Genomic DNA, 12,280 nt, shown 5'->3' with positions numbered 1-12,280 from the left:
TAACATTGATTCACGAATGCATGTCACCACAGCTGTACATATTCCATTGAGCTCTATTCTGTGAAAGTTAAGATTTTCTAAGCTAGTCTTGGGAGTGGCAGTCCTCCTACATGCGGTTACATGTTACGAATCTCCTAGGAGAGAGCCAGTCCTCCTAGGAAAGCACCTGATAGTGAAAACAATCAGGGCCTCGTTCCACGAAGTGATCTTAGTGCTACGATCACCTTAAGTACGTAAGGTAGCTATGCACGTAAGGTGATCTTAGGGCTAAGATCGCTTCGTGGAACGGGCCCTGGACTATCCCTAATTCTGTATTGTGCAGAGATATGATTTGATCAGGGAATACAGCTTTATCATTCAGATTAAGAATCTTACCATGACACACATGAACATCTGCATCGTCCGTGGACTCCACATCACCAGACTCAGCGGTAGGGCCACCATATTGGATCAACCGTGTAGAGATTTCAGAAATATCTGCGAAAGTTTCAACGGTGTCCTGATGGAAAACAGGATCTTCTGCGGCTTCTTTCAAATCTCCTTCTTGTCTTTTTATCTCCAAATCTTTGGACATTTCATCTCCAGATTCAATTTCACTTTCTCGTCTTTCTGTTTTGAGATTTCTGGATACTTCGTGTCCAAGTTTAATTTCAATTTTCTGACTTTCTGTCTCGAGATATTTTAACATTTCATCACCAGATGCAAATTCCATTTCCAGTCTTTCTGTTTCAAGACTTCTGGATATTTCATCTCCAAGTTCAACGTCTATTGTTCGTCTTTCTGTTTCAAGATTTGTGAATATTTCATCTCCAGGTTCAATTTCCGTTTCCTGTCTCTCTGTTTCGAGAGTCCTGGATATTTCATCTCCAAATTCAATTTCAATTTGGTGTCTTTTTGTTTCGAGATCTTTAGACATTTCATCTCCAGGTTCAGTTTCAATTTCTAGTCTTTCTGTTTCTAGCTTTCTGAATATTTCATCTCCATATTCAATTTCAATTCTCCGTGTTTCTGTTTTGAGATCTTTGGACATTTCATCATCAGGTTCAATTTCAGTTTCTCTGGTGTCTGTTTGGAGATTTCTGGATATTTCATATCCAAGTTCAACATCAATGTCCCGTCTTTCTGTCTCGAGATTTTTGGACATACCATCACTGGGTTCAATTTCACTCTCTAGTCTTTCTGTTTCTAGATTTCTGAATATTTCATGTCCAATTTCAATTTCAGTTTCCAGTTTTTCTGTCTTGAGATATTTAGACATTTCATCGCCAGGCTCAATTTCAGTTTCCCGTCTGTCTGCTTCGAGATGTCTGGATATTTCATCTCCAAGTCCAACTTCAATTTTCTGTCCTTCTGTCTTAAGGTCTTCAAAGATTTCATCACCAGGTGCAATTTCAGTTTCTCTTGTGTCTGTTTGGAGATTTCTAGATAGTTTGTCACTGAGTTCAATTTCAATTTCCTGTCTTTCTGTCTCGAGATTCTCGGACATATCATCACTAGGTTCAATTTCAATTTCTTGTCTTTCAGTTTCGAGCTTTCTGGATATTTCATCACCAAGTTGAATTTCAGTTTCTTGTCCTTCTGTCTCGAGATCTTTGGACACGTCATACCTAGGTTCAATTTCAATTTCACGTCGTTCAGTTTCGAGCTTTCTCGATATTTCACCACCAAATTCAATTTTAGTTTCTTGTCTTTCTGTCTCGATATCTTTGGACATGCCATCACTAGGTTCAATTTCAATTTCTCGTCTTTCAGTTTCGAGCTTTCTGGATATTTCATCACCAAGTTGAATTTCAATTTCTTGTCTTTCTGTCTCGAGATCTTTGGACATTTCATCTTCAGGTTCAAATTCAATGTCCCGTCTTTCTGTTTCGAGTTTTCTGGATATTTCACCACCAAGTTGAATTTCAGTTTCTTGTCTTTCTGTCTCGAGATCTTTGGACATGCCATCACTAGGTTCAATTTCAATTTCTCGTCTTTCAGTTTCGAGCTTTCTGGATATTTCATCACCAAGTTGAATTTCAATTTCTTGTCTTTCTGTCTCGAGATCTTTGGACATTTCATCTTCAGGTTCAAATTCAATGTCCCGTCTTTCTGTTTCGAGTTTTCTGGATATTTCACCACCAAGTTGAATTTCAGTTTCTTGTCTTTCTGTCTCGAGATCTTTGGACATGCCATCACTAGGTTCAATTTCAATTTCTCGTCTTTCAGTTTCGAGCTTTCTGGATATTTCACCACCAAGTTCAATTTCAATTTCTTGTCTTTTTGTCTCGAGTTCTTTGGACATTTCATCTTCAGGTTCAAATTCAATGTCCCGTCTTTCTGTTTCGAGTTTTCTGGATATTTCATAACCAAATTCAATTTCAATTTCGTGTCTTTCTGTTTCAAGATCTTCAGTCTCTTGTCTTTCTCCCTTAGCATGGATTTCGATGACAGATGCATCAGTTTCTTCATATTTCACCTCTGCTGTGTCACTATCATATCTGGTTGTATCTTGTACTAGTCTCTCAGACTCGAAATCAGATTCAGGTGGACTGGTGGATTCATCTTCTGTAGTCATAACAACATTTATTTGTGAGACTCCATCTGCAGCAGATTCTAATTCTACTGTGTCAATGTACTTAGAAGATTCCTGTTCATTTCTTTCATCTTCACCAGCTTCGAAATATTTCCCATGAACATTATCATCATCATCAGGCTGTTCTTGTTCATAAGGAATCTTCAGCTCATCTTCTTTATCTGTCGTAAAAACATGTTGAGATGATTCTCTAAGAATGTCATCTTCTAAATCTTCTTGTTGTGGTGTTTGTGACACTTCCTCTTTATCATCACCGAGAACACCACTGTCTGGAAGTCTGTTGTCCTCTTCAGAGCCAGTTTCTAATTCTCTCACGAAAGCAGCATCACTGTCTGAATATTCTGTTTCTGACTGCACCTGTGAACGTTCTTCAACATGAGCTCGTGAAGATTCATCTTCATCATAAGCTTGTGAAATATCTTCAGCAGGAGCTTGTGAAAGGTGTTCAGAAACAGTCTGTGGAGATTCTTCAACATCAAGTTGTGAAAATTCTTCAGCATGAGCTTGCGAAAAGTCTTCAACAACAGCTTGAGAAGGTACAACAGCAGGAACTTGTGAAACATCATCAATATTATCTTTTGAAGTTTCTTCTTCAACAACAGTTTGTAAAGGATCTTCTTCAATATGATCTTGTGAGCGTTCTTCAAAAGGAGCTTGTGTAAGATCTTCAACAACAGCTTGTGAAACATAATCAATGAGAGCTTGAGAATTTTCTTCTTCTTCCACATGAGGTTTTGAAACATCTTGAATATGAACTTGTGAAGGTTCTTCAGCATGAGCTACTGAAAGTTTTTCTGAATAACCTTCTGAAGCACCACCAATGAACGCTTGTGAAGTTTCTTCTTCTTCATGAGTTTGAGAAACGTCTTCAAGATCATCTTGCAAATGTTCTTCAACAGGAGCTTGTGAAAGTTCTTCAGGTTGAGCTTGTGAAAGATCTTCAACATAACCATGTGAACGTTCAATAGGAGCTTGTGAGAGTTCTTCATCAACAGCTTGCACAATGTCTTGAATATGATTTTGATGAAGTTCCTCAGCGAAAACGTGTGAAACGTGTTCGACGGGAGCTTGTGATTCTTCTCCTCGAACATAGGCTTGTGAAATGTCATCATCAGCGTGAACTTGAGAATATTCTTCACTATAAGCTTGTGAACCAGTTGCTGTCAAATCACTGGGAATATCACTCTCTACAGACTGAGTGTTTTCCTGATCTTTGAAACACGTTGAAAAGACAGTGTCTGGTGCCACTCCTGAAAAAGGAAATGAAGAAATTAAACAACATGTTATACAGTGCAGACATAATGAATGTGCTCTAATGCTGACCTGACATTAGTCTTAACTTACAATTCTCAGTGATATATACTGATGAAAAGAAATAAGGGAACACTTCGAATTGTAGAACAAATTTAATTCACTACTAGCGTAGTAATGTCTGTATTTCATACCAAGTTGTAATGTGGGATTGAATGTCTGTAGTGTTGAATGTGCTGTCTGTATGTTCCCAGTCAATTTCTGACAATATGAATTGATTTTTGATGCAGTCATTAGTTCTTGTTGCTATCTGTGTGATCCTTTATTTCTTTCCATCAGTATATGTAATAGCTACTATTAGAGAAAAAGTTAAAGTATGTCATGTTTAACAACAACAACCGCAAGAACACATTTTATTTATTTGTGCATCAGCAACAAGGTATCTTTTATGTGTATGTTTTTCGTTTTAATGAAAAGGCTATTTTAATTTCAATATCGTTTAATATATATTTTAAAAACACATTAATTAGCCTTTATTGAAAGGGGAAACAGGTAATGCCATTTCTGGTCTGATTTTGATTTTACTTTGTTACACGAATTCCCCAATTACTGCATATAATTCAATTGAATTGAATGTATTGCTCATTACCAAACAATCAGCTGTCAGCAAACAGAGATACGAATTATATAAAATCAATAATAACAACAACAGCAATTAATAATAGTAATAACAATATGAAAGTACAGGCTAGACATGAGTTTGTGCTAGCTGAAATATTTTGGACGGTATTAGGTAAAAAAAAATCAAGTTACTTTTGCCATAAATCAGCTATATACAAAACATCAATAACATAGACTATGACGATTGATAACCAGTTGAATAAAGTAATTTAAAAACAAAATAGGGAAAAGGAATCTTTTACGACAACTGAAGACATTTTAAACAAGGTATCTAACATATGTTTATTTTCACTCTTGGTTAAGTGAGAGACAAAACAAAGAGAGAATATTTCTTTAACAGCACCTCAGGAAATTTTAAACAATGATTATGTAGTATGTCACGTATGGTTAACAGAAAAAGAGGAAATCCGCTGTCATCATAAAGGCTACACCTAATTATAAAGCGGCACGGAGAGCACAGTAGAGACCACGACCTTTGATGTACCAGTCATTGAGACAGGAAAAACAACATTCAACAGGGATCGGAATTGTCTACAATTCCTAAAAGATGGCAGGCCAAACATGATCATAAAGTATAAATGCAAAATAAATGCCGATCTGATGGGATACAAGGCAAACATATTTATTGGCCTGTGGTGAAGTTGACTGGCTAAAAACAGGTTGGGACGGCAGTATTGCGACTCCTGATTCAAGGTGCTCGATCCTTTGACTTGCTGCACCATTTCTCTATCACTGAGCTTCATCCATACAATAAATTAGATGTATATATTTTCAGGCAATATTTTGCTGGATTATTTAGTTAGTCAGCTGTGCGTGGGTGGGTGGGATTTAGCTCAGTCGGTAGAATGTTCACTTGAGGTACCTGCATTGTAGGATCGAACCACCTCGGTGGATCCATTCAGCTGATTGTTTTTTTTTTTCTTTCCAGCCAGTGCACCACAACTGGACAAAGGCCGTAATATGTGCTTTCCTGTCTGTGGGAAAGTGCATATAAAAGATCCCGTGCTGCATTAGGAAAAATGTAGCGGGTTTTCTCTGATGACTACGAGTCAGAATGACCAAATGTTTGACATCCAATAGCCGATGATTAGTTTGTCAATGTGCTCCAATGGTGTCATTAAACAAAATAAACTTTTCAACTGTGTAGACCTTAGAGAACCTCACCTTCATGGTCTGTAAAGATTTCGTCTGGAGAAGATTCCAGTGTCTGGACAGATATGCCTGTCTGTTGTTCTGAGACTGCCAGTGTTGTACATGGAATGGACTCAGACTCTTGGATGGAGAGATCTGTAGCCAGTGCTTTATCTTCATCCTGCTCAGAGTCACCACCATCATCAAGGAAAGATAAATCCAAGTTTCCTGAAAGCAGAATTGCATGAAAATACATTTTGTGTGAGGTTAGGATCAGGAATAGTACATTTTAAAAATGACTATATACGTTGTTGTTTTTTATAATAACAGAGATGTGTTACCCATTTTAAAATAAAAGCTGATCATTTAAAGAGCTGAAAACTTAGTATTCTATCTAAATAAAAGTCATCTCCCAGCATTTCCGATCTAATGTACTTTGCAAAAATCATTTTACACTTAAAAAGCTGACAAATCGCATTCCTCTAACAAGGGTGCAATATTTCAAATATATGGCTGGTATTATATATATGTATTTATATCATTATCATGAAATATTTCAAATGTTCTCTTAGAATGTATTATCTTATAACTTAATATATGTATTTGAAAGTACAAAAGCAACACACACCCAACATAACAGTGCTTAAAGATGTTATTAAGCATTTACCAAACCAACAGTCATAAAAGTGCATTATTCATGCATTTTAAATAGATGCGAATGTATTAAAATATGAAACATTTTTAAAACGGATTAACAGCACATAACCAATTTTGACAGACAAGACACAGACATACAGACAAACATGACATAACGACTGACTGGCAGGCAGAAAAGACCAATGGAAGAATAAATGAACAATCACATACACAAAGGAAGCAAAGAAAAAACAAAACCTTTTACGACACTGCAGGGTATTTTAATCTATGACTGTATTGGATCTAACATAGGTTATTTCGACACTTAGTCGAGAGAGAGAGGAAGAGAGAAGATGTGCTGCCGCCAGACAGGCCACCCCTATTGAAGTGTATCAAGGTGTCTGTTATATACAATTTTCCAATAGACAGGACACACGAAAGACAAACAGTGAACACAGAAACTGTTAAAATATAAAACATATCGATACTGACTTCACATAATCATCATCAGTAGTTTGGCAATTGATTGTTTACCTAAACCTTTAGTTGTCTATAAAAACAATGAAAACATCTGGTATTTTCATTTCACAGGTTTTGAAGGCAAACAATCAACTGTTTTAGAGACAAATTAAATAAACTCCAAAACAGAAATCCACTGACAATCACGAACAAGACATGATTTATTAATTGTGGAAATGCGTTACTTAATATAATCCAGTCGATGCTGTACACGTAAATGCTTGTGGTACAATGAAAATAAATATGTGAAGTTAATTTTATTTAAAACAAAAATAAAACCCCCAACATAGGGACATAACGAGAGAGAGAGAGAGAGAGAGAGAGAGAGAGAGAGAGAGAGAGAGAGAGAGAGAGAGAGAGAGAGAGAGAGAGAGAGAGAGAGAGAGAGAGAGAGAGAGAGAGAAATGGGACAGAAGAAATACAAGTAAAGACTGGATTAATTATATTCATCATGAGAACAGCATAACAGCCAGATGCTACTCCTTAAAATAGTTTCATGACTGTGAGGATCATTGTCTGGTTGCCAACATCAGAATGAATACGCTTAAAACAGTTTCATGACTGTGAGGATCATTGTCTGGTTGCCAACATCAGAATGAATACGCTTAAAACAGTTTCATGACTGTGAGGATCATTGTCTGGTTGCCAACATCAGAATGAATACGCTTAAAACAGTTTCATGACTGTGAGGATCATTGTCTGGTTGCCAACATCAGAATGAATACGCTTAAAACAGTTTCATGACTGTGAGGATCATTGTCTGGTTGCCAACATCAGAATGAATACGCTTAAAACAGTTTCATGACTGTGAGGATCATTGTCTGGTTGCCAACATCAGAATGAATACGCTTAAAACAGTTTTATGACCGTGAGGATCATTGTCTGGTTGCCAACATCAGAATGAATATGCTTAAAACAGTTTCATGACCGTGAGGATCATTGTCTGGTTGCCAACATCAGAATGAATACGCTTAAAACAGTTTCATGACCGTGAGGATCATTGTCTGGTTGCCAACATCAGAATGAATATGCTTAAAACAGTTTCATGACTGTGAGGATCATTGTCTGGTTGCCAACATCAGAATGAATACGCTTAAAACAGTTAGTTTGTTTTGTTTAATGACAAATCTAGAGCACATTGTTGTATTAATCGTGGACTACCAGATGTCAAACATTTGGTAATTTGGACATTATTATAATCTTAGATAGGAAACCCGTAACATTTGTTTTTCATTATCAGCCAGATATATTTATTATGCACCATCCCAGACAAGATATGACATACCAAAGCCTTTGATATACCACACTGGCTGGAAAAAAGAAATAGCCTATTGGGTCCACTGACGGGGATCAAACCTAAACCAACAGTGCATCAGGCGAGCATTTTACCACTGGCCTATGTCCCAGCTCATAACTTGAAGCAGAATATAGTGTAAACTAATGAAAACAGCTGTTAGATTAACATCTATAAGCCAAGCATAACTAGAAAGTACATTGTGAGTGATGCTGTTATCTAAAGCAACTACTGAGCTAGGCTCTATGCCAACAATGCTGTAAAACAAAGTCTAGATTAAAAGCATGAACAAAGTCTCACCCATACATATAGCGTATAACGTATGTCTGGACAGCTTGCCATATTAGGAAAAGAAAAGCTATCTCTTTGTCACAGTTGGTATACTGTGAGATGATGTCATGTAGAAAACTCCATCAGCAGTAAGAATGTTCGAGGACATCACATACCACAACCTTTGATATGATAACATTCTACATTAGCAGCAAGTGGTCTTTTATACACTCTCAACAGGACAGCAGCACATACCACAACCTTTGACATACCAGTCGTGGGGCACTGGTTGTGATGGGAAAATGCCCAGTGAGTGACTGGGTTCCACGAGGGGTTCAAGCCATCAACTTAAGCACCTCAGATGAGCGCTCGACCAACTGAGTTAGATCCCACCTCTGTTACCTTTTTAGAAGCAGCCAATTAAGACGTTTAACTGATACTGTGAATAATTGCTTACCAAAAGCAGTACCGTCAGCATCCATGGACCATGGTGATTCAGTAGGATCCTGAATGCGCTGCTCTGTCAGGTCCCTGATGTCTGAGAATCCTGTAGACAGACTTTCCCTCATCAGCCCAGCACCATCCATAATGTCTCTGATGTCTTCAATATTTGCATGGTCAATAACATCTCCTTCAGACTCATCTTTGGTTTGTGGTGTACCATACTCTGCAAACACTCCATGAACTGCTGACTCTTCAGTTTGTATTATGTGTTCGTCCCCATCAAGGTTGTATCTGTTTTCATCTATAGTATCACTGGTTTCAACTGGTGTAGATCTACTTTCATCCGAAGTGGATCTGTCTTCAAATTCAGTCGGTGTTGATACCTCCTCTTCACCAACCTGTTCTGTTTTGCTCTCATCAAGCACAGCTTCATGCGTTATTTTGTCTTCATCCAGTGAATCCAAGTCAACTTGTGTTTGTTGACCCTCATCTTCTGCCAAATGTTCTTGAGGAAGAATGGCTTTGTCAAAACTGGTAGAGACTTCTTCATATGAAATACACGTTTTCTCAATGTACTCAAGGTGACTTTTGACATCTGTCCTGATTTCAGCTATTTGAGATGGAATCAGTTCTTCACCTTCAAACTGACTTGGTATCTGTTCTGTTGGACCATCTGTTATTGTATCATAATTGTCAAAAATATCTTTACGCTCATCAAACCACTGCTTGACAATCTGTTTTTCATGATCTTCTGAAATGTGCTCTTCGGGTTGTTTTAGTATGTCTATGATGTCTGCTTGTTCAGTTGAAGGAATGTTCTCAGTGAATGAAGAAATGTCTTCAGTTATCTCCTGTTCAGTGCTGTATGAATCAGTGGTCTTTGTAACTGGCAACATATCCATTCTCTCCTGTACTACAAGTTTCATGAATTCAGCATCAGTGATGTTTGACAGATCTTCTTCGTCTTCCAGATCAGCTTGTTTGTGTTCTTCATGTTCAGAAAATGTTTCTGTAATATGGTCCAACTCGACAGTACTAGCTTCTGTTGTCACTGTTTCAACCTTCTCCATACTTGGTTCATATTCAGAATATTTCAAAGCACACACATCATCACTTCTTACTTCTGAGTCTTGATCAGTTGTAACACATTCCTGGTCCTTTGCTTCATCAGCTAATATATCCTGTACTGGTACTTCGACTGAATCAGAACTTTCCAAGTCACTTAATTCTGCTGATGGTATCTTCCGTCGTTCAGTTATTCCAGAAGTTTCCTTGTCAATCAGAACATCTGGTACTTCAGTTGTTCCAAGACTCTCCATGCCACACGGTTCATCTGATGGCATTGTTTGCATTTCATATACTGTAGGACCTTCTATGTCACTAACTTCATCTGATGGTATATCCTGTACTTCAGACTTTGCTGATACAGTGCTGATGCCTTGCTCTTTGGAATCTTCTATATCTTCACCTAAGTTCATCTCTTCTCTGTCTTCACTAAATGCTTCTGTTATTTCTTGTACTTTCAAAATGGATGTAGACTCCATTACTGTTACTTGAATCTCTTCTATTACAGCTTCTTCGTCAGCTTCTTCTTCTTCTTCCTGCCCCTCAACCTCTTCTTCATCAAATTCTTCTCGCTCACTCTGTTCATCAATGTCGGTATCTGATTCTTTTTTAGTCTCATCTTCCTGAGAAATATCTGCAGCAGATTCTCCCTCATCATCTTCTTCCTCGTCCACTTCGTCATATGATTCCTCAGATGGAGCTTGCGATGAGGCTTCATCATCAGCTTCACCAACATCAGCACCAGCATCTTCTTCACCTGTTGTGTCAGCAACAGATTCTGCATCAGAAGAAGCACTACCCATGTACTTTTCATAGACAGTGCTCTCCTGGTCCGTATCTCCTTGTTCCGACTCGGTCTGTGATGCTGTGGCTTGCTCTGAATCAGCCTCGTGGAAGAAAGCACTGACTCCAGATTCAGTTTCCTCATCATAACAGAGATCCTCAATTTCTTCGTGGTCTGACATTCCGTCGTCAATCTGTTCTGTCGGTTCATCCTCCGAGTCCCCATGAGACTCAAGACCAGATTCCTGAAGCTGAGTCCTCTCTGAAAACTCATCTTCTGACAGACGATCTGCAGACAGCCAGTCTACTGCTACTCTAGGCACACCTTCGTCATCATCCTCATCAAACGTAGTCCAGCTCTCAGAAACCGTCTCATAGGAAGACGACCTGGGTTGCGATCCAACTTCATGATACTCTTCAGATTCAGTTTCAGAAAGAGTCTTGTCCAAGTCCCGGACATTGCTTTCTGTATCAACAGCAGATGGTTCTTCAGTAGGATGGGCAGTTTCACAAGGTACACCTGGTTTATCTTGTGACAACAGAAGAGTTTGAGCAACAGTCTCTGTCATATCAATGATTTCACTGACTACTTCAACTGGTTCTTTATCTGCCAATGAAACACTTTGAGCAACAGTTTTTTCTTCAGTTATTTCTGAAGCAGCTGATTGTTTGGTGGCTGTGTCTTCCAGCACTTCCATAATTTCAGGTTGTCCTGAAACTCTTTCTCCAGGCTCTTCAGTTATGTTAGTAATTTCATCACGTAATTCCACTGAAAATGATAAAGTTTCTGGTACAATAATATCTTCTAACACTTCGACAGATTCAACTGTTTCTTGAGATATGTCTTCTGCTTTTTCCTCGTCAGATACTTCAAGAGTTTCAACAATTTCTTCAGATATGTCTTCTGATTTCTCTTCTTCGGAAACTCCAACAGTCTTGTCAGTTTCTCCAGATATTTCTTCTGAGTTGTCGTCTTCAGATACCTCAAGAGTTTCAACAATTTCTTCAGATTGTTCTTTTGCTTTCACTTCTTCATATATCCCAAGAGTTTCAGCAGTTTCTTTAGATATTTCTTCTGATTTCCCTTCTTCAGATACCTCAAGACATTGAACACTGTCTTCTGATGGTTCTTCTGCTTTTTCTACTTCTGATAATTCAAGAGTTTCAACAATTTCTTCAGATTGTTCTTCTGTGTTTTCTTCTTGAGATACCTCAAGCGTTTCAACAGTTTCTTCAGATATTTCTTCTGATTTCCCTTTTTCAGATACTTCAAGAGTTTCAACAATTTCTTCAGATATTTCTTCTGATTTCCCTTTTTCAGATACTTCAAGAGTTTCAACAATTTCTTCAGATGGTTCTTCTGTGTTTTCTTCTTCTGATACCTCAAGCATTTCAACAATTTCTTCAGATATTTCTTCTGATTTCCTTTTTTCAGCTACTTCAAGAGTTTCAAGAATTTCTTCACATATTTCTTCTGATTTCAAATCGTCAGACACTTCATGAGTCTTAACAATTTCTTCAGTTTGTTCTTTTGGTTGTTCTTCAGATACCTCAAGAGTTTCAATAGTTTCTCCAGAAATCTCTTGTGATTTGTCTTCTTCAGATAACCCAAGAGTTGCAACAATTTCGTC

The 12,280-nt window shown here is 37.9% G+C and overlaps 1 protein-coding gene across 1 annotated transcript; it reads right to left on the bottom strand.

The window, feature by feature from the left end:
• Positions 1–552: 552 nt before the first annotated feature.
• On the bottom strand, positions 553–12,040 carry LOC121373496 (titin homolog). The gene is made up of 4 exons (XM_041500166.1): positions 8,815–12,040; positions 5,672–5,866; positions 664–3,825; positions 553–623 (listed from the first exon to the last, which is right to left on the bottom strand). The coding sequence occupies exons 1-4, from the start codon at positions 12,038–12,040 to the stop codon at positions 553–555; spliced, it is 6,654 nt and encodes a 2,217-aa protein (XP_041356100.1).
• Positions 12,041–12,280: the final 240 nt, after the last annotated feature.

This window comes from Gigantopelta aegis, chromosome 5, assembly GCF_016097555.1.
Source record: "Gigantopelta aegis isolate Gae_Host chromosome 5, Gae_host_genome, whole genome shotgun sequence".
Lineage (NCBI taxonomy): Eukaryota > Metazoa > Mollusca > Gastropoda > Neomphalida > Peltospiridae > Gigantopelta > Gigantopelta aegis.
Note: the sequence above shows the minus strand (reverse complement) of the source record. Positions and strands in the feature narration are given on the sequence as shown.